This window comes from Takifugu flavidus, chromosome 13, assembly GCF_003711565.1.
Source record: "Takifugu flavidus isolate HTHZ2018 chromosome 13, ASM371156v2, whole genome shotgun sequence".
NCBI lineage: Eukaryota > Metazoa > Chordata > Actinopteri > Tetraodontiformes > Tetraodontidae > Takifugu > Takifugu flavidus.
In genome coordinates, this window is record NC_079532.1 from 6,778,156 (window position 1) to 6,801,201 (window position 23,046).

General features: G+C 50.5%; 1 protein-coding gene across 1 annotated transcript in view; it reads left to right on the forward strand.

Moving 5' to 3' along the window:
- The first annotated feature begins 1,986 nt into the window (after nt 1–1,986).
- LOC130536072 (A disintegrin and metalloproteinase with thrombospondin motifs 20-like) overlaps nt 1,987–23,046 on the forward strand; it is a 48,746-nt gene continuing 27,686 nt past the window's right edge. The window contains exons 1-11 of the mRNA XM_057051688.1: nt 1,987–2,419; nt 2,540–2,886; nt 5,482–5,650; nt 12,289–12,542; nt 14,113–14,196; nt 14,537–14,661; nt 14,744–14,784; nt 15,098–15,203; nt 17,410–17,556; nt 19,801–19,942; nt 20,015–20,119. Coding sequence (XP_056907668.1) covers nt 2,329–2,419; nt 2,540–2,886; nt 5,482–5,650; nt 12,289–12,542; nt 14,113–14,196; nt 14,537–14,661; nt 14,744–14,784; nt 15,098–15,203; nt 17,410–17,556; nt 19,801–19,942; nt 20,015–20,119 — 1,611 coding nt within the window. The 5' untranslated portion in view covers nt 1,987–2,328. The remainder of the gene's footprint in view (nt 2,420–2,539; nt 2,887–5,481; nt 5,651–12,288; nt 12,543–14,112; nt 14,197–14,536; nt 14,662–14,743; nt 14,785–15,097; nt 15,204–17,409; nt 17,557–19,800; nt 19,943–20,014; nt 20,120–23,046) is intronic.

Here is a 23,046-nt window from a genome sequence, read left to right on the forward strand (position 1 = left end):
AGCCTCGCTTGAGTCTTTTATGGTGACGCTCTCGGAGGGTGATGATCAGTTCCCCCTGAAAACGAGTTCAGGCACTTTTCTGTTCATGCAGATTATTTTAGGGTCCCATAAACAACCGGAGCAGCACTCCAGCTGAAGCTAGCAATGCCCCGGCGGGGCCCTGGCGTGCGTCCGCAGGTGTAGAGCGCTGTTGTGTTGTGACTCCAGTCTCCTTCAACCATGACTCCAGCACACACACCCCCCCCTTCACCCCAAACCTGAGAAAGGAAGGGAGGATAAATCACCTGAGATGAGTGAGAGCCGACGCCGTCGCCTCTTTTAACCGCGCCGATATTCTCCGTCATTAGCCCTCCTTTCTCCAAACCTCGGCCTCGTCGTTTCCCGGACCCCGAGGGGCCACCGGAGCAGGAGACGGCGCCCGATGATCGAGCCTCTTTTAATCAGAGGTCAGATAATGTCTAAAATACGCACGATCAGAAGCTTTGCTGCCTGTAACAGGGAGCATAAGACGACGCTTCCACAGATTCATGCTGACAATGTTTACAACAAGCACATGAAAAGACATTAAACACACTCTGAATTCAGAACCCGGAATATTTGAGGAAACCTCATTTCAAAATTGATTTTAAAATATCACAAACAATGAAAGACATGAGAGCAATATTCGCCTCCTCAGCTCTTCCCTTTGGTTTCGGTGGTACACACACACACACAAAAAGGCTTTTTTCCCCCTCCAGTGTTTGTCAAATTCAATTATTTTTAGCGGCTCCCACATGGTTCTGGATGATGGAGGAATAGTGACAGTGCTCTGGTGGAATGAATAGCCTCACAGGAGGTTCGGGACTAAATGAATAACACATCAGGGAGGCATCAGACGCGTTACAGTGGAGGGATTTTTTTTTTATTAGCCAAAAATGAGAATAAATCATCTCTGTGATCCAGAGGCGCCTCAGTTAGCGGCAACACACTTTGCATGCAAACCAATTCAGCCATTTAGCAAAATTAAAAGCCAGTTTGGAGCCGTTTAGGTTTGCTGTATTTTACTTTTCAGTCCGGTTCCTCAAAGTAAATCAGGGCAGATGTGTTTTTTATGTCTCCACATTTAAAAAGAATGGCTGGAGAAGGTGGAGGGAGAGACTTTTAAGTTTGAAACGGCCGGAGAGTCAAAGGAAAGAGGTCGCTTCATCCAAAAGTGTTTCCGGTGAGTCGACCGAGGCGAATTACCCACAATGCTGTGACATCAGCCTTCAAAGGAGGTGAAAAACAAGAGTCCTTTCACACGTCCCTCAACTTTAACGAGGAGCTGGCCGCATCACGGCCCGGGGAAGTCCGCGTCCTCCAACAGACGACAGTGAGGGACGACCTCTAATGTCCTCCCATTAGCTGCCGCTTTCAGCGCTTCATATTTTCCCACCGCTTCTGAAGGCGCAGTAAAAGGGCGGCAAACATCCTCCTGCTGACCTCTGCGCCCCGACAACACGGAACCAAGACACCGGTCTTTTTGTCCCAGTTCAAGCCGATTTCCTGGGTGCCACTGGTGCCGATCAGGATGTGAGGGGTTATCAAGGTCACATTTACAGCTGCTCCACCCCCCAATAAATTTATCACGTTATTGTTCCTTCTTTGAAGAACACCTCCGTCCACTGAAAGGAAGATCCTTTTATTTATAGGTATTTAAACAGCCCACGTGATGATCATCCCCTCTGATAAACGCTTTGGGGACATTTTTTGAAGGGCTCATTACGCACAGACCAGCTGTTATAAAGCAGTAATAGGGTGTTTATTAGCTGAAAATGCATTTCTACTCCGCGTGACCCCAACAGCTTTATGTGCTGTCACTCACTTTGAATTAACCCGGATGATCGCAAGGAGGATTTTGATGTGCTGGCTGATTTTATCAGCTTCTGCTGCCGCATGTGCGGTGGTCGCGGCGCGCACGCTGTCCCGCCATTGGCTCCGCCGCCTGCAGGGGCGTTGTTCTGCGCTAAGGGTGCCGGGGTGTTCTAGGGATGGCTAAGGGAAAGCGTACTTGGCACTGATCCCTCCTTTCAGCACTGACTGCAATTGTACAGCATTTTTTCCGTCGGGGGGGATGCATGTGTCATAAATAGTTCGCCTTTTCGGAGGGGAAGCGGACGCACGTTTAGCCATGAGATGAGGGCAATGCACTTTGCAAGAGTCGCGCCACAGAGAGCCTCCGCAGAACCCACGACCTGTTGCTGACAAGCCGCGGAGCAGGCAGAGGGAGAGGGGGCAATCCGCTCGGGAGAGACGGGAGAGGGTACTGGCCTTGGAGACGACAGCCCGGGCTCGTCCGCGGAGGGAACCATGCAGTTTGCTATCTGGCTGGTTGGACTGATGTGTCATCTGTCAACACTTGTCCGGGACACTTTGCCGCACCGACTGCATCCGAAACAAGGTAAAATTTGATTCCTGGGTGATACTGTGTGGTGCGTTTACGACCCCAGCCGCGTTTGTGTCTCTATCCCCGCGTCTCTGCGCTCGCGTCCTAATTCGTTCGCTGTGTTTCCTTCCTCAGAAAGCTTGGTCAAGCAGCTGTCATCGTATGAAATTATCACCCCGCTCCGTGTGAATGACTTCGGAGAATCTTTCCCGCTCCAGCTGCACTACAGGAGGAGACGGAGGAGTTTAAGCGATCACCTGTCCGGCCTGCGGCTCCTCTACAGGATCGACGCGTTCGGGGAGCGATTCCATCTGAATCTGACAGCGCACTCCGACTTCATCGCCCCCTCTTACACGGTGGTGCACTTGGGAGCAGAGCAGGGCAACGGGACGGAGAGGAGCGACATGCGCCACTGCTTTTTCCGCGGACACGTCAACGGCAGGAGCGACTTCCCCGCGGTCTTCAGCCTGTGCACCGGTCTTGTGAGTATCTCTGCTTCTCTGAGGACTCTCGGAACTTCACGTTTCTTCATCTGTCCCCGTGCACGAGTCTCCTCTCCAGGACTGGAGGAAGTTTGCGAAGGGGAGAAACTGTTACTTCGCTGTCGCGCAGCGTCGCCGAGGAGGAGAGCCGCATCTGCCAAGCGCGTTCCAGAAAATCTGGCTGCTTTGGAGCGGTTGCGCAGAGATAAAAGCCCTTCTGCTCGAGAGCTCTTTGGCAAAGCAAATACCTGAAAAGGCCCCGTGTTCGGGTTTGCTTTGAACCCACCTGTTGGCCATGAAGGCATCACAGCAACAGAGGGCACGCATATCTAAGGATGCAACAGCAGCAATAACCATTAGAGCGGTGCTTAAAGTCCTAACTTTGGCTACACATCATCGGTTCTAAAGCAGCTGCGCTCTTTATGGATCATATCAGCTGACCCGAGAGCTCTATAATAGAGTTACTGGGTAATAATGAGTTTACGGCTCGTTTCGGGGTTATATTTGAGCATCCCGCCTTCTATTGTTTGCTGACTCCTGTGTGAGGGAATGTGTTAAGTGCTGAGGGGGTTGTTTTATGGGTCATGTAAGGTTACTGGTTCAGGGGCAGTGGGTTGACCTCAGCCGCGCCAGCCCGATTCTGGTGTGGTTGGGCGGCCGCAGCCAGGCAGACCACAAGCCCCGGGTCTCATATTCAGCAGCCGTATCAGTGACGGTTCCTTATTTTAGACGGGCGGCCCGCGGTGCCAGGACGGCCTCGCAGGGCGAGAATTAGCAGCGCGCTGATTCTATTCATGATGAAGCGTTCAAGAAATGAAGCCCAGGCACTGTTGGGGGAAAAGACGCTACGTGTTGGATTTGAAATGCGAGGTGTGCTGGAACTATCAGGGTAATAAGCATTTAATTGCCCCTCTGCCCAACTTTGATGTATGACTGGCTTATCAAAACATGTTTGCATCCTTTTTCAAACAGCCCTTGTTGCTTATCCGCATCGTCACTCATTGAGAATGACAGGACAAAGGAGACACCACCAGAGGCTATTGGGTCATAAATGTGTCCGTATCTGATCACTGGGGCTTCATGGCCAGGCACATTTTGTTGGGATGAGGTCATTAAGGAATAATTAAGCCTTAAAACAAAGGGGTCATTCTCGGAAAAAGCCGGCTCCCCTTTCGTCCACCAAAGCTGTCCCCAGGGGAGATTTTGGGAGGAGGGAGGTGGGGTTGAGGAGCTTTTGGCCTTTTCAAAGTGAGCGGTGACAGGCAGGAACGAGGAGAAAAGCTGCAAAGAGGAGACAACCGCTAATGAAGGTGGTGTGGAACCTTCGAGGGATCGCTTCCACCGTGGGAAATGTTAGTTTCTGATGGAGCTGGCGCTCCTGGTTTGGTCCGAGGACGGGAGAGGCGCCTTTAGGTAAAAATCGCCGTCACCTCTTGTTTAAGTTCTTTTCATCTTCGGCGAGCGACACTGCGCGACTCCGCCGCCCTTTGCTCAAACACCGGGAGCCAAGAGTCGCTCCATCTGTGTCGCGAGGTGACCTTGCATCAGACAGGAGGCCTTTGAGCGCGGCGCGCAGTTCAACACCCACCACTGATCAGCAAACAATGTTTCCGTCCAAACTTTTGCCAAAGTGTCTGCTGAGCTAACGCTGGGAAAGTCTGAAGCTCGGCCCCCCTCCTTTGACTAAACAGAACATTTGTCACTCCCGCCTTCCTCCATCACATGAGAACTTTAACTTCAGGCCCTGGCTCATCAGTTCAGCTCAGCTCAGCTCTGCAGTCTCACCAACACCACCAACAATCTCTACTTTTATCGATTTAATCATTTCTTGCATGAAGCCGACCAGAATGTTCCTGGATCGCAGCAGAGATTTAAGTTCTCCTGCATATACTGTGAAGTTTATGGTGACTTCCAGAGCTGGTCAGTGTCTAAAATCTAGATTATTCTTGTGATATTTGTTCAAATACATCACATATGCAGCCATACTTCACATTACATCATTATAACACGAGCATCAGCGGACAGAACTATTGTTTCATTTGAATATTGGGGATATAATGTGTTGCCACGTGTGTCGGTTCATGTTGATGGCACACGGCTCGCATGTTTTGTGCTGCGTACCGCACATGCGCTCCAGCTAATCCTTCACCCTTTGGTAGCCAGAGAGGAAAAACACACATGCAGATTCGACATGTTTCAGGTCTGAATTCCACTCCAACAACATCGGCTGACTGGATGATGAATGAGTTTGGCTTCAGTAAAGACAACATCCCAGTATCGGCGATTAAATTTAGAAATATCCATACATCTGGCGCAGTGCGTAAGAGTACAGTGAGCTAAGAGGCTTTGGAGGTACCAAGCTTCCAAATCAATATTAGCATTCCTCTGTCAGCAGCTTTCACCGTTTATGATGATGTCACTTCTCCCGGTGCTAGGCTGGGAGCGGAATGCATTTTCCCCAGTCAGGATAAACACTTTTAACCCCCTGCGCGCCTGAATCATCTTGTAATTGCATTCTTTCGCGGCTATCTTTCATATATTTGACAGGATGCAAGATTTGCCTTCATGCTAATCGACGCCGTTTCTCTGCCCCAGGTTGGAACGTTTACGACGCAGCACGGCGAATACTTCTTGGAACCTCTTTTGAACGCCGCGGGCGAGGAATATGACGAGCAGCACAACAAACCTCACCTTGTGTATCGACACGAGAGGCACAAGAACACCTCCAAAAGCGCCAACGCCACGGTGCCGTGCGCTGCCTCAGGTAACAGGGTGCAGACTGACTTTACTGCCTATAACCACAGTCTGCCTGGCTTTCGCCCGCACACACCTTCTTCAGCCCTCTGTTCGCTTTCCGAGCCGCGGAAATAAACGTTGCCCTGAAATGTAAATTGCACCCAGTCACGACTGTTGGCTCGCGGGATCCTTCAGAGATTTCAGCCTTGATTGAGGCCTGTTTCTGCAAACTCCATAACTGAAAATGCAAATTGTGCTCCTTGGTGTGCTTATTTCCTGTTGAGGCGTTCAGGCTGAGGTCCTCTAGAGCAAAGGAGTAATTGCTCCTTAGTTTGAGGTTGCGATTATTAGGCCTGCAGAGGCCTTTTTTTTCCGCTTGGAAGATTGCTGAAAGGATCCACCCAATTTCATTTGAATTTTTATGGCCCAGGCCTTTGGATGGTTGAGAGGCCCTCATGAGAAAGGTGGGTGACCAAGCGGTGCTGGACTTGGCGAGTCGTCCCTCGCGGGGAGCTCCGTGGGCGGGCTTTGTTGTGTGATGCAATAAATCTATTATATGGAGACCACTTGATTTGGTTGTTGTCTGAGCGCGGCCATCGTCGCCTGGGGGTGGCCATTGTGTGCGCGGCTGGTTTAAAGGACTCGGAGTGACCTGATGGGTCAGGCCCATTCCTCCTTTCACTCTCCACTCACCCCGTGTTGTAAACAGAGGGTCCCTCGGCCCCGACTCACAGGCCCTTTTAAATATACTTCCCGTTAAGAAGCGGGTGGGCGACAGCTCGGAAAATGACCCCTGACTCCTGCCGACAACATCCATCATAAACATTTAGATGCGCTTTAAGTTTAAGCTAGCAGATATCTACATAACCATAAACAGGGGTCCTAACGGGGGTCCAGACCTCCAACCGATGTACCGCAGGAGAAACAGGAGACACCTGTGCGGCTCATCAAAGGGAGGCAGGGAAACAATAAGCGGCGGGATTAAAAGAAGCAGTGGGGATGGATTAGGACTGCGAGGTGTCCCAGATTGTGGTGCCTCGGCTTTATCAGATAGGCCCCGCCCCAGATGCACTGATAAATGGACTCTTTGAAGGCCTCACGGAGCCAAGACCAACAGGCCCGTCCTGTCTTATTCTGGGTAGAGGTTTGGAACACACTGCTGCTAGCGGGCGAGACGTAAACACTGGCCCAGCCAGAGCTGCAAAAACGCTCAGCTTTGGACTTTAAAATGGGTTCAATCCAAAGATCTTGGCTCTAGCATATGTATTCCCTTCTTTTGTCTGTTCTGCATGAGTTCTCTGTATGTCCTCTCTTCTCTGCATGTGTGCCGTCTCGCTTCCTTTTGTTTGTTAAAGCTAACTTCAACACAACTTTAGCCAAATGTGTGCTTGGGTCTATGATAATATTTCATCTAATTTAGGTTTACTGCCAGTCCTCCTTCAGCACTCCTCTGGTCCTGCAGCTATCGATCCAGAGCAGGTGACAGTGCAAAAGAAAGGTTTCAGATTTATTCTAGGGCATAAATAGCAGCCTGAAGAGGCGATGTTGCTAGCACGGGCAGATTCTTCTCCCAGAATCTTTCCTTTTTGAAGAGCTTTAAAAGCGCTCTGTCAGATCAGTCTTTGGTCTCCGCCCCTCCTTAAATCAAAACCAGGAGCTGCAGTTTGAGTTGTGATAGATTTTGTTGGTCTGAATCAAACACATACCAAATGGCCGGCCGTGACTCCAATCTGCCAGCCAACGATTTCCATCTGCACAAGTTGCTATTTTGCAACAACGGTTCACTTGCTCTTCTGATCATTGCCCCCCCCCCCCCCTTTATCTTTCTATTGTAGAGCAGAAATTAGTCTTTTCCCTCTGAATTGTGAAGATGAAACGAGCTGTTTTGCTTCACAGACGGAAACAAAATGTGTATCAGCACAGAGATAGCTCTATTGAGATAAGAGTCCCGGTTCAGCCTGGGCGCTCCGAGTGTGCAGGAACAACAGCTTCTTCTCTATTGAAGCGCTCAGACTTTCCAAAGTTTGAACAGTCCCAGCACACCTCTGCAAACACAGTGAAAGAAGGGGAAGATGTTTTTTTCCCCATAATAAGTCAGAAGAGCAAACCTTGGGCTGTACTTTTGCTCTTGCCAGGTCCCCAAATATCCACGAACACTTAACTTTTATTACATTTCGTGTCAATGCTAGCAAGGCCTCAAGAGAAGTGCTGCACTAAGGGTTTTTATTGTGAGCAAAAGTTTGTGTTGTTTTAGCATGCGCGCGAGTGGGCGGTTGCCATTTTCAAATCACAGCAGATAAACACTGCAAACGTACAAATGAGTCAGATCTGAACCGGCACGCTGGAGATGTTTCGGTCTGCTCTCGTTCCAGACGACCTGTGTGGCTTCCCCAGCTGTTTAGGTAGCGGCTGAGTGATTAATGTTTGAACGTCACAGAGTACCTTGATGTGCCTGGTTCTGGCATTTAAAAGCCTCCAGGGAAGGAGCGCACTGGGCTCAAATCACAACAGCGCTTCAATCTCAAGTGACAACTCTACGGGGTATCTGTCTCCGAGCTCGCATGTGAATCCCTGCATCACCCCTCCAGGGAGAGATAGCCGCGAGCATGAGGGTGGCTATAGATAGGGGAAGATTGTTCGCTGGTTCTCTTCCCCGTGCCTTCCAGCGTCCATGGGAAGAAAGGGGAGACGCGGCGTATCTTCCTTAATCACTGGCTGCGTGACCAAAGCGAAGGGGTGTCGTATTTTGTCTGAATAAGAATTGAACACAAACAGTTGGACAGCAAACGTTGCCAACTCTAAACCCAAACAACGACGCTGACACAGCTAACCGGGCGGGGGGGCCGGGACAGCAAAAGTGAGTCGCTTTGATGTGTCAATACTTGGCACACATGACATGTGTGCCTCCTGACCCTCAACACAATCATTGTATGGGGCTCTCCCCTTGGCGCCCACTGGGTATACGTGGTAGTTCAAATGCTAGCATCAGTTTTTTTTGATCAATGGGTTCATTTAAATGGAAAAATGCCCTCCCCCGCCTGGGTTTTGAACCGGCCGACTTGAATGGCTGCCCGCTCTCCCTTTGCGCTTTCATGTATGTGAATGGAGGCACTTGTTGAGTGTGACCTCGCTCTCCTCTTTGTTTGCAGTCACTCTCTGGTCGGCTGGGTACGACCTTGAGATCTCTCTTTGAGAGGTGTGCAGATACGCGTCCTGCTGGGCAGTTTGTGCATTAGGATCTTGGTTCTGCTCTTAACTCTGGCCCCTAATGACGGGTCGGGAAAGGTGGGTAACCGGGATGTGATTGACCACTATGACAACCTCTGCCTGACTTCAAAATATCAAATAGCTCCTGAAGGCTTAAGCTTGCCCGTGCCCCAATGACCCCTGGGCAGATGGAACCTCCTCCCGAGGAAGTACCTATTGTTGTTAGGCAACAGAGTTTGTTTTGGCCCTTTGTGTGCGTGTGTGGACGAGGACTGCCTTTCAGTGCGTGTTTGCGTCCATCAAGAGTGCTTATCGGCCCGCTGGCCCATCAGTCGCTGAAGTGTCCCCCCGAGTTGTGTGATTTGCTGAGCAAGCAGTGCAGAAGAATGGGCAAAGGAGCGCCTTTCTCCGGGTGCTTGAGCAGTCCTGGCCCGCGCCGCATGTGACCGTCAGCTCCGCTCTATTGCTTGGCAGAGGCCCCAGCTTCTTCTTCTTTTTTTTTCCCACAAGCCCCATTCATCTTTTACACCTGCATTTGAGAATGGCTCCTTGTTGTCAGCGTAGAGAAGACGACAATATTCATCCCTTGAAAAAAAAACGCTTGAAAACACAAAATTCAGAGGGCGCTCGGCCGCTGTCGTGTGATTTAGAGCTAGCTGAAAGCAGCTACATTTTAGAACTGTAATAGCAGCCATGTGTCCGCCCGCCCCGAGGCGTCAGCCCTATTGAACGCATGACAGATTCCAGCGGGGGCTATTTTCTGCCGCTGTCTACTGTCTGGGCATTCTTAACGGACGGGGGCTGATTGGAACCGGCAGTGATTGATTGCGGTGCGGCGCGGGTGACAGTCGGAGGTGAGACGGGGTGACAGGTGAGCGACAGTTTGCCACTGAGCCGGGCGGAGGGAGAGGCGTCGCCTGCGGCGCCGGCTGGTTATCATATGAAAGGCCGGGCGTCAGTCAAAAGTGGATTTCTGCTGTTTCCTGTCAGGACAAAACGATTTCTGTCGTAGGGTGTCGACGCGTGAGTCAAATGGGTCGCCGCTGCCCTCTTAGCGTTGGGGAAGGTAACTTCCCGCCACTATCGGCGGGGCCCTGAGAGCTCTCCATCTCCTAGCGAGGTTAAAAAGCCACTTCACTTTTACAGCCTTCTTCAGCCGCAGCAGTTAGCCGCCGTTGCTTCTCCCCGTCTAGCCACCAAATTGCACTTAATTGTTGCCTCAGTCGGCAGCATTTTCCCCCTCTGGAGCTGTCAGCTGATGTGCCGTGACCGAAGCATGTGCCCATCACCACTCCTGCATACTGTCTGCTTAATTGGCACCGAGGAAAGAGGATGCTTCGACTCTCCTGGAGCTTCTGTAGAAGAATTTTAATTAGTCCAACAATCGTGTTTCCTCTTGTCGGGCGTCTGGCATTGATACTTTGGACAGGGAGCTACGTTCGAGTCAAAGGGCAGCGCTTTGATCTAGATCAGGAGCTCAGCCTGATACTTTTGGACTGCCTGGATGTACAGGAAGGGGGTCAGTAAGTCCACGCTCGGGCATCAAAATGCTTCTATTCCAGATTGTTGAACAGGTGCTGCTGTGCAACAACCGTTAAGCAGCTACTGTCTTTGATTATGTTTTTAACATAATCAATGTTAACCCACCCATTTACGACTTAAATAGGTGGATTTTTATGGGCGGGGGGCTCATTGATGTATAATTAAAATCGGGCATCCGTCGCCACTTGAAGTCATGCAACGCTGGGCTTATTTTACCATCCAAGCCTTTCCAGAATGTGAGATCATGAGGTATGGATGCTTAGACCCTGAGGTGATGCCCAAAGAGGGTGTTGTTATGACTGGGTGCGGGGCAGGTCAGGGCAGTCACCCCTGTCTTCTCATGGTGTAAGTAGCAGCTCACTACCTAGCGAGAGAGGGATTTGAACCTAAGGAGATTTGGGAAAGGTTGTGTGTGGCTAATCTGCACAGATTCAAAGGCTATTATAACACAGGCCATTTTTCCGACCCCCCCCCCACCCCACCTTCTCTTCTCCTTTTTCATCTCACACTCGCTAGCACTGAGATTAACACCAGTTACTGTAGATGCAGATATTCTTTGGGCCTTTCATAATCCCTTTGATGTCAGCCCGTCTGTAGTGATGAGTCTGTTTAAGGGGTTTAGTGTAGTGGGCTCGGCCTTGGCAGGGTTTTTCCTGGAACACACAATGCCCCGCTCTGCCCCGCTTGCCTGGGACGTGTTCGGGGGCCAACAGGCTGCCTTGGCACCGATTCGGATGCTGGCATCGGCACTGGGCTTCATGGTGGCGAGAGCTGCGGGCCAGAGAGTCACGCTCCACCTTTGGTACCTAACTGGAGCGATAGAGACGTCACCTATTTACTGTCTCTATACTTCTATTTAGATTGATTCTGCAAACAAAGAATCTTCTTATTCTCCGTTATTAGCTGTCTGAGGGTATATTTACTGAAAGATTCGAGTTAATAATAATTGTGATACAAATCTTTTTTTTCCAAGTGGAAAAAAAAGGAGGCTTTACTCCAATTGCCTGGTCAAAGTTAAAATCAGATGGACCTAACTGCAGCAATTTAGTTGCATAGAATCACATGTTGTCAAGCTTCACTGCAAAACTGGGCGGCCCCAGCTTATTTACCGCTCCGAAGGTCTGTTTTAGCATAGAAAATTCTGCTGAAATCTGCCTGATGCTGTAAAGTTCTTCCCCTTCCTGGCTGATGCTGGACAGAATCCCTTTCATATGTTGATGCTGATGAGGCTGAACATGCTTATTTCAATGGCGTGTGACGGTATCTGGGTCTATAAAAACAGATGACACACGCATGCAGAGCTGGAGGTTCATACATCCGAGCAGGATTCCACAGCTAAGGCTAAGACTAGCAGCCATATTTTTTCTTTTTTTTTTTGCTGTATCTGTTTTGTTTTTTTAATTACATCATTTTCTGTCTCTCCTCACATGGCCCGAAGCACAACGACACGATACTTGTGACCTCTTGTGTCTGGGGACAGTTTTTCTGAAGTCTGACACAAAAAATGTACGTCTCTTTTAGTGCACCGTCTGTTGCGTGATCCGAACTCAGCTCTCAGCATCAACCTTTGACTCTTAACTGTGGATGGGGGGGTTGAACATGTGCAACGCTCATTTGTAATTGCTCAGAAATTTCAGAGGACTCCTCTTGAGCAAAACAATTACAGCACGACAGGAGTTTGTTACATTCTACATACCTGTCCGTGCTGCACTGTTGCTATTGGCTGATGAGCGCCTGTCATTACCACTCCAGATTTACTGCAGCCAGGGTCGGATTTCCCCACAACAGCTTGTCTTCACTCTCAATCATATTCTTCTGCCTCCGTGCGGGATGCTAGCTAGCCACGCTGCATGTTAGCTAGATTAAATGTAATATTTACATCATTTTTTTTTCATTTCTTTTTCTGTGTTTTAACAGAAGACTCCAAGATGTCAGACGTGTTTGAGAGCGGAAAGAACATGGGAGACGAGCTGGAATCTCTCAGAGCCACCATCGAGGAGCGACATATCAGCGCCGACGATGCCGATGGCGCACAACCCAGATCCCCGCACAGACGCAAGCGCTTTCTCTCATACCCCCGCTACGTCGAGCTGATGGTGACGGCGGACACCAAGATGGCGCGCCACCACGGACCCAATTTAGAGCACTACATCCTAACAATCATGTCAGTAGTAAGTAAAATAATGATTTTAAACTTTTCCCATCGGTTAATTTCACGTCCTCATAGCGTCTCCTCACACACGGTGACCCGCAGGTTGCACATAAGGTGGGATTAAAGGGTAGCGTGGTATGTTTTTGTAGCGCCGGAGTTCTCAGCTTCAGAAAGGTGGCTCTGTTTTTGCCTGCCCAGGTCACCATGGCAACTTATGCTGAACTCATAACCTGTTAGGGAGGAGATTATGTTGAGTTTAGGATTAAAATAAGTTACTAACAGTGCTGCACATGCATCAGATTTGAGACCTAATGTCAGCAATACTCTGCAAGGGAGGTATTGTTCCTAAACCTGTGAAACCTCAGCTGTAAAATTAGATTCTTATATATAAAAGTGTTTTTAAAAGTTGGAGAACTGCAGCTTTGCCCAGTCAGCTGGCATAAAGAAAGTCTGTCTGGTGCACCTCAGGCTGTCAGGCTAACTGAGGAGCTAACAGCAGCCTGACAGCAGCAGCCTGAAATGTAGCTTCATGGCTCCTGTCTGCCAGATTTTTTTTAAAATGAGGGCAGACGAAAAGCCCAAATCTCCTGGCGTGAACCATCTCAGATGTCGCCCGTCTGACATTCCGGTCATAAACCCGGTCGTGACCCGAGCAGGCGCGTGCTAATTGATAAAAACCCCTGACTCAGCACCTTGACCTTTTTTACAGGGCTCTTATCTGACGGGAGACACTGGTAATTAGGGCAGTGACGTTGCGACTGGATGTGTCTGAATCGGGCCGAAAGGCGCCGGGAGAGAATGTAGGTCAGGACTCGTGATGAGCGTGAACCTTCCTCGGGTCCTCGGCGGTCTGAAGGTTCACTCTCGCTAACATGGAGATGTAATCATTGTCAGTGCCATGTTTTTTTAAAATCAGACAGGATGCTGGATGATGTCAAAACAGGTTCCAGCGCACAAACCTGCCGTTTCATTTAATAAAGCTACACCTTTAAAACGGGACGCCACGGTTCTGGTCCTGTGCGGCGTCGGACCGCTCGCTCAGCACACACCAACGCGGCGAGAGAGGCGTCCCGTGTTGTAATAGACCAACAGCATTCAGAGCTCAGCTCGCTCTGGCCGTCCTGGACAGGTCTGGGCCATGTTTGCCCCCACCCCACAACCCCCCCGGGGGGGCATGTGAAGCTAAATGTTTATAGTGGACTCATGAGTTCCTGTCAGGAGTCCGCGCATGGCCTCAGGAGCCTGCTGGCTGGACACGACAGGGGTGCACGAGCACGGCCGGAGAGGCGGAGAGGAAGATCCTCGCTGGTCTCTCAGAGCTCTCACTTCACCTTTTTTACCGGGTTGAGATCTCAGCTTTTGTGAGGAACTGTGTTTGGCTTTAATAGCATGTTGATTAAACCTCCCCCCGAAAGAGTCTCTTCATATTTGTTTCTTTGGACTTGAGTGAGCCGCTGCTGTTTTTACTCAACTCCGTGGAGCGGAGCCAGACGTCAGAGTGCTCTCGTTCAGCCTTCGGGCCGCCTGTGCTCTGGCTCGGCTTGGTGGAGGTTTGCATTTTTTGTCTGTGTGTTTTGTTTTTGTTACAGGTAGCGGCCGTCTACAGGGACCCCAGCGTGGGAAACCTCATCAACATCATGATCGTCAAGCTGATCGTCGTCCACAACGAGCAGGTGAGCGCAGGGGTCGCGACCTGTGCCACGGCACTGCAGGTGTTCCTGTTTGAAAGGACAGTGCCAGCCTTGTCAGTCCTGGTCCTTAAAGACAGGATCTCCCTGGAAAACAAGGGCTGTTACAGAAAGACACCTGGAACAGGGGATGAAGAGGCTTTTTGTGCATTTTCGGTGGCAATTGATTATTAAAAGAAGACAAAGTTCATATTTCTTTCATATGTCTCATGTCAAACTAAAAACAAACGAAAAGAACCTACAGTTCTCAGTAAGCAGCTGTGCTCTTGATGCAACCCAAGACGTTGTTTTCTCGCGTTCAAGCGTCCCTGATGTGTGTCAACAGGAAGGCCCGGCGGTGAGCTTCAACGCCGCCACCACTCTCCACAACTTCTGCGTCTGGCAGCAGGGCCAAAACGTCCAGGACGACAGCCATCCCTCCCACCACGACACCGCGCTCCTCATCACCAGGTACGCCGCGACCACCGGCGCTACGCTTCCACCCCTGACTTGTGTTCACGTCCCGCCAACGCGTGTGTTTGTGTCCCTCCAGGGAGGACATCTGCCGCGCCAAAGACAAGTGCGACACACTGGGTAAACCTCCGCTTTCCTCCCCGCACCTCAGGTGCCATCACGCCGCTCTGCGCTCTGTTAACCACAGCTCATAAACTGTGCAGTAATGAGTTTATGGCACGCCGTCAGCTAATAATATTATAGTGACAGAACAGAGTGGTAGAAAGGGGAGGAGGGAGGGAGGGCCAGGGGGAGCCGGTGGCGGCGCTAATCTCTCTATTACAGAACAAATTTTGATGGCTTAATCGGCTTTAACACTCGAGCAGCATGTTTTCATTGAACACTGGTGCGTCTGGGCGCGCTTGTGTGTTTGTGCGTGTACGTGACCCCGCAGGCCTCGCGGAGCTGGGGACCATGTGCGACCAGTACCGGAGCTGCTCCATCAGCGAGGAGAACGGAATTAGCGCCTCCTTCACAATCGCTCATGAGCTGGGGCATGTGTAAGTCGCAGCACTCATGTTGAACCCTCAACCTGCACTCCATCCGCCACGCCGACCCGCCCCCGCACACACACACGCACACACACACACACGCTCCTTCACAACAAAAGCCCTCTTATCAAGGTCGGTAGGGCCCAGGTGCAGAAAAATTCTAAAATGAAAAAGCTTGACTTTTAATGACTTATAATCCTTTATTACACACCACAGGGTTCAGTCCTCCTATTATTTAAGAGAATGCTGAGGAAAATATACAGTAAATAGTAAATACAGTCGATCTTTAGGCTCCTGATGTGGTGGGGAGGCGAATGAGGTGGGTCGCCTGCTGCTGCGAGCCACTTGTGAAGTGATAAAAGAGAAAAACTGGTTTTATCCCACGTACGTGAACCTGTTTATTGTTAACAAGTGTCAGGTTGAAACATGTTTAGTTATTATACATCTCTGCTTTTTCAGTTTGGACCTAAAGTTCAGCATTCTGCTTTTCCTTTCCACCCACAACTAAATATCACATAAAAATCTGTCTGTGAGCGTCAGGTTATGATTGAAGGATGGTCTCCCGCCTCCTCTGCCCCCCCCACCCCACCCTCGCGCATTGTTCAAGTAGACCTTAGGAGCCAGTTGGAGGAGTCTGAGGGCTCCAGCCTCCCCCTCTGCGTCGTGTACGGATCTGTTTGGGGGGGGGGGGCTCCAGCAGATGGAGACCTAGTTGGCTCCGTCTCCTGGAACAGTTGAATGCTGAGTTCACAGTTGTGAGCTATCAGGATTGTTTAGTGTTCAGAGAAGTCCGAGGACGAGACGCACTTCCCACAGATTAAAGGAGGACGTCTTCTGACGGACCGGAAGTCCGAGAACTGCTGCGGGCCGCAGTATTGTGGACGTGATAGTTGTTCACGAAGGTTTTGCTGGGATGAGGAATTTCATCTGTGTTGCCCTGATGCTGCTTTTAAAAGCATTGGAGGAAGATTTGCTCATGTCAGCATCAGCCACCAGCACCCAGTGTGTGTGTGTGTGTGTGTGTGTGTGTGTGAGGCTCATTATGGTGCTAGAGGCTTACTGTAATTATTCCCTGGATGTTTGCCTTCAGGCCCTCAGCCCCTGTAGGGTGGGCCTCATGCCAACCGTGCTCGGCCTTGTTTACGTGGCTGTATGGATTGACCCTCAGCCACAGTCTCGGCTCAGCACTGGCCCACATCCTGTTGTAAACATCTCCGACATCATACAGCTGCACGGGTTCCTGTGTGTATACACGCATGTGTGCATGTGGACTACACGTATTTATGGGGACCCCACCAAACCTCACCACAGAGCAGCACATCTGGACTGGACGGCACCGTCCTGGAGATGATCAGGAAGTGCGCGCGGCTTCGCGGCGTGCAGCTGTCCGTCCGCAGAGACGTTTCATTTTGTTTATTCCGACTCACGCAGATAATCAGCAGATTAACCGTGATCGGGATTAGCACAAAGTGTTTGTTTACACTTGAGTAATTACTCAAAAATATTGAAGCTGGTGTCCAGAATTCCGTCTAAACGCTCGCGTAATTCCATGGAAAGGCTCCGAGTTACGTCCGGGTTCGCAAGCTGACCCCGACCTTAATTTAGCCTTCGCTTCATTTACGCTGCAGCCTCAAAATGATGGAATCAGGTTTTCACAAATGTTTTGGACCTTTTTAAGCTGCTTCCCACTAGCTTAAGTGCTTCAATTGAAGGTGATTTGCCCTCTAATGACTCCCACGATGATCCGGGGTTAAAGATCCACCTAACTGACCCAGCAAGGATTAAAACCTGGGATACCCCGCAGCCAATATAACGATATGTGCTGGTGCTTTGTCCAAAAGGATGAACAAAGGTGGCGAGCCCGCTGCTGAGCACGTTGAAAGACCTAGTCTAAGTTCTGGAGATGGTTCTGAGGCACCATGATAGGGAAGAGGACAGGACAGATTTTGGATAAAATCCCGCCATTCTGCTTTTTACATAAGCCTTTATTGTTTAAACACCAGCGTGTATGAGGAATGAGACGCACACAAAACACAGAATGGAGATAAATGTGTGGAGTGTGTGGTTTTACTCTGCGGTATTACTGGATGCGTGCGGCGCGATCCCCTGTTCCTCGCGGTTGAATGTAAATCTTATGACATTAATCCTCCTCGGCTACAACTGAGCCATTAAGTGGCCGATAATCACTTTGTGTGTCTCTCTCTGCCCGCTCCAGGTTCAACATGCCTCACGATGACAACCCAAAGTGCTGGGAGGGAGGCGTGAAGCGCCAGTATCATGTCATGGCTTCAACCCTCAACTACGACACCAACCCTTGGACCTGGTCCAAATGCAGCCGCAAGTACATCACGGAGTTCCTGGAGTAGGTTCCCCCGCTGAGTTCAGCTGGTTTATAATCAGCGCGGATGAGTGATGGCGCGCTCTTCTCAGAGAAGAAGATGTCTGATTTGATCACTTCCACAGTTTAAGTGTGTCATTAACTTTAAATTTGTTGTGACGTGGTCGGCTAAACAGTCTCCTTCTGGATCTCCTGCAGTGCTCTGTAGACAGGTCAGCACAATGTAAACTGTGTGGACTTGTTATTGCCTGGTGTTGAAATAGTATTTCCTGTTTGAATCTGGGGGTCCTCCCGCGGTGACCCCAGGCTTTAGAAGGAGGGACGGACGGCCCTCCGCTCCAGAACCTGCAGCGAGGGCTTATTAAGCCGCTCTCCACGTCGTGGTCAGTGAGCCTGGTCAAAGACTTCCCTTCAAGATGGGAAATGTCACTTATAATTAGATCTCGCTCGGACCTGACCCTTTAATCTCAGCCTCCTTTCCTCTGTTAATTGTGGGGGGCTGCACAAAGAGCAGCCTTGTTGACCAGATGCGTCTCCCGTGCAGCGTTGGCCGATGCCTCATGGAGAGTTCGGAGGTGGCGTTTCACATATTTTCCAGCCGCCGTGGAGCGGCCCCAATATCCTGCTACAAAAGAGCTGAGTCTCAGAGAATCCATGCATCTGTGGTGAGGGGGGGGGGGTCCAAATGTCCCAACCTTACACCGGCTTCACAGCGCACGGTGAAGTTTTGGCTGTAATAGCGCGACACCGTGGGAGCTGCGGCGGTGGGAAAAGGCCTCTGTGAGCCTGGAAATCCATCAGCGGCCAACAATGAGGCACATTGATTCCGAGCAGCACTTGCGCAGTCCTTCAGTACTCCCGATCAGGGCCAACACGGTCAAGCACGTCAACGTTTTGATGATCTGTTCTCCCTGAAGAGCAAATCCAATCTGCGGCAGTTTGAAAAAGAAAGGCCGCGCCACCTCTCAGCGTCCCCCTTTGAAAAGCCGAGGGACGCCCCTCCCACCTCTTATCGGGCCGTTGATGTAATAATGCTCCAGTGCCGAACTCCCTCACCTGAGGGCCGATGAAAAGCACCTCGCCGCTGCACGGCGTGATTATGTGTCTGCCACAACATAAAGCGGCCATTCATTCCCTCGCTGGCGCGGTGCCATTTGATTTAAGCCTGGAAGAAATCCAAATACGTTTTTAAAAAAGGCCGATCTTTGACAGCTCGTGGGGTGAGGAAACCATATTATCATCACTCTCGTATCTTTGCTCGGCTGGAAAATTAATCACTGGGACGCTCCCATTTGAAGTTATTTGGAGCCATTTTAAATCATTTCCCTAATAAAAACAGGGTGGAATTTCATGAACTCTGTGACCTATGGATGCTCGGCCTTCCATGCGTGCCTGCTGCTACACAAGTGTGTTCCGCAGAGGCTTCTCGGGCTCCTCGCTGTTGCAAAACCTGTCGTTTTATTCATGGAAGCCATTATTGTTCAGTCTCCTGTGACGAGCATCCAACCTTAAATCATCGAAACTTTCAAGTCTGTCAATGGCTGCCAGGTGTGGAATCTCTCGGAATTGCTTTGCTGCCGTCAGTCCGCAGCGCTCGTTTGATTTTTATTTATTTTTTTAAATGACCACGCTGACCCCTTCTGCCTCCGCCTGCCTTTCTGTCTTAATGCTTCCATTAGATTTGGGGATGCTGATTAGAGAGATGAGCAACTGTTGAGGGATGATGTGGTGTCGGACTGTGCTGTGATTCCTGGACAGGCACTTTTCCTTCACGGTGCGGCTCCGCGCCCCGGTTTTCCCGCCTGGCAGTTTGCTTTTGGTGCGTTGCAGTTGGAAATGAAAGGGGAAAGAAACAAAGTGGCGGTAACTCGGGATAATCCTGCATAATTACCGGTTCCTCGCGTCAGCTGATGCCGTCGGGAGCAGGTGTTTTAGCAGCTCAACCCCAGATTAAATTTGTCAGAGGGATCCAGACGTGTCGGGTAATTACACATCTACGCGCGTCCTGTCTGCCGGTTTCCTTTTTAAAAAGTAAACAAGAGGAAGAGAAGCGCCTCGGTTTGACCGGAGTCTTCGGAGGTGAAGCGGCGTTCGTCCCTCTCTGCGGACCACCCACACGGGCCAGCGGTGACAGAAAGCTTTAAAGATGATGACTGTGGACGGTTCAGATATCATAATTCAGGACTTCAGAAACATTCTTCATTTTATGTGTGTATTAAATTTCTTGTACCGGCCTTACCCTCACCCGAACCCTATGATGTGTTTCAGTACTGGCTATGGAGAGTGTCTGCTGGACGAGCCCGTGGGCAGGACCTACGAGCTGCCCACCCTGCTGCCGGGTCAGATTTACAACGCCAACAGACAGTGCGAGCTGATGTTTGGACCTGGTTCGCAAATATGTCCATATTTGGTAAGTTGACATATCACTTACATGTGAAATAGAGATTTTTAATAGTGGTTAGTAATCCCCCCCCACCCACAGAAACAGTGCAAGAGGCTGTGGTGCACCAGCGCAGAGGGGGACCATAAAGGCTGTCGCACACAGCACATGCCACTCGCTGACGGGACTGACTGTGGTCATGGCATGGTATGTCTGTCCACTTTATTTATACAAAACATCTAGAAGCGATGTTCACTGCAATCGTGTACAAAAACACTCTGTTTGCTGCTGTTTAAACCTTTTTCGGGGGGTAGTGGGGTCAGTAGTCTAGGATGACATGATTTTTTAGGTAAACTTTTAACATTTATTACACAGTAAGGAACAGTTATTAACCAGTAGGAAATCTGAACTTGACCCGCTACCCTCGCTGCGTTAGCCCCAAATACTGACTGGAACCAAATGTTTCATGCAGTGAATTCCGATGTTGTTCTTCTAGTTCACTTCCTTTACCAAGGAAAAGGAATAATTTATCATCCATTACCCCCCCTGCCTGCTCTGTAGTGGCTGGAACCCCTGTAAATGTGGTTTGTTTGGGACTCTAGTTAGAAACCTGAAGCCTTACCCTCTGTTGTTACGGGGCCCCAACCCCCATTAGCCTTCGTGTGTTCTGAGATGCTATGCTAATTAGGGCCTAGACGGCGGGTCAGTCATTGAGGATCCATGGAAAGAAGGGCTGCAGGGGAGGGGGGTGTGGAGCCGAGAGTGAAAAACAGGAGGAAACAAAAAAGCTGGAGAAAAGAGAGGAGCAGTTCTGTGAGGGAAAGGTGAGGACGCGGCTGCTTTGAAAGAGGATGCCACCTGCCGTTCACAGCCGCGTCACCTTGTTGTGAACCCGCGACCTTAAACCCTCTGTAAAAGGTGGGTGAGTGGGTCAGCGGTCAGGCCGTAACAGATCCCAGGCTCGGGTCAGCCGAAAGATCACAAAAGATCTCGCATCAGTGGTTCTTCAGCAAAGGAGGTGGGAGGAGATGAGAAGGAGGTTCAGGGGCGAAGGGGGATGCGGTGGGCCCGTGTTTAGCATTCGGAACATGCATGAGAGAGAAGGAGTGTTCTCGTCTTTCCTTAACCTACTGACCTCTCGCCGTTTCGGCCGTGCGGGCCGGCGTACGGCCCGTATCCCTCATATCCTTTCATCTGGCTCCATTGCCCATCCCCAGCATGTCAGGTCCTGGCGCTGCTCTCTGGTGAGGAGAGGTTAACAGGGGATGGCTAACATCTTAATCCAACTACAACAACTGGACTAAACAATAATAGTCCCGCTATCACTGCTCGCAGGGAGGACGTGGGAAGATGGTGGAGAGGACACGGTGTTGGCTTTAATGAGATACAAACCATTAACCCAGTTTGTGCTGGTTTAACTGGGATATAATGCCCAGGATTCCTCAGCAGTTGTACACAGCTTTACTGTACTTAGAGTTGAAGCTCCAGCTGTGTTTATGGTGTCGAGGTCCCTGTTTCAGCTCCGTGGGAGGGGGGGGGGGGGGGGTCCCTTTAATGTGGTGCTTTTATTTGGTGTGTTCTGCTCATATCATCCTCATATAAGGTGATTCGCTACATTTACATTTTTTAAGTCACAAAGTTCAGGTTTGAGGCTTCATGGGGTCCTGAGGTCGAGCTTCTGCCTCTGAGGTGTCTCTAGACCCCCCCAGGTGGGGTTGGGTAGCTCATGTGTGTGAGTGCTTGGGGCCAGGGGGGTGTCAGATGTGTGGGATTACAGCTAAAGTCTCTCCTGGGGGAAACGAGCAGCAGATATTGTCTCAGCAGCCGCGACCTCCCTTTGAAGAGCTTGCGCGGCAGCCTGTCATTAGACCGACAGCCTGCCGTGTCATTCGCAGCAATTACACGGAAACGTCGGCGCTCACAGGAACTGTATCCTCCGCCGCCGCCGCCGTCTTCCTCGTCCGCCGACGTTCTGTTCTGCCCGGTTATGAAACAAGGCTGCGAGCGCGGCGGCTAATTGAGGTCAGCGCCTGCAAAGCGGCAGAGATGCACGTCTCCCCTCAAGGAGTGAAAAAAGCATGTTTGTATACAGCTAAGTTGGACGGGGGCACTGGGAGCCGCAGGGTTCACCCCCCCCCCCCCTTCTCCTCTTGTGCCTCTCTTCCTTCCTCCTCCCTCTCTGCTGCTCGGTGGGCCCTCTCACGGGGCGCCCGGATGAGTAATGCGGTCACATGACTCTCGGCGGCGTGCCTGTCATCTGGCTCAGTGGGCCATGCACTAACGAGGGCATCCCACCGCTTGTTGTCTATAAATACCCCCTCAACGGCCCCCCCTCCCTCCCTCCCTCCCTCCCTCTCTTCTCTGCTTTTCTTCTAACTTGTTATTTTTTATATTCTCTCTTCGATTCCAACGGGGGCGCCGGTGAAAAGCCACGCTTTTGTTTTGGGTGTGGAATCGGGTGAACGGTGAAAAATATGCAAGTGTTTTTATTCAAGTCCTCAGCGGTACTTCTGCGCTCCAGTCCGAGTGGGTATTGTTCTGGAATGGAGAGGATGACGCTCTTTGGAGAAGGACGACAACCTGCTAACGGTTTTCGGCCCATTGTGGCGAGATAGAGAGGTCTTGAAAAGTGAAGCACGGGGGAGAACAGAGTCCGCTGGCGGAGGTGCTGAGTGTTGGTTGGAGCTCCCTGGCAGCCTGACAGAGCAGTGGGACGATTCTGGGATGGTGTGTGTGTGTGTGTGTGTGTGTGTGTCTGTACCGGATTATGAGAACGCTATCGGTGTCACTCTCAACTAATCTCTGGACGTTTGCAGGATGTCGCCACTTTGATTTCTGGATTTGCATGAACAAGAAGATGGTTGTTTTAGCGGCGGCGCCGCTGGAGCCTCCTTGTCCAGCAGTTCAGCGCTGCCTGATGTGTCTTCCACAATCGGCCAGCTAATAAAACCACATTTTTATGGGGAATGCTACCTGTAATTACTCAGTTCAAGCAAGTGTAGAGTTCTGTTATAAAGGTGTTTATAAAGGTGTTTTATGATTCTCAGTTCAGTATTCACTTCTTTGTAAGGTCAGTTATTGAGTGTTGTAGCTCTTTTATATAGGCTGACGGGGGAGTGACTGGGCCCAAACTC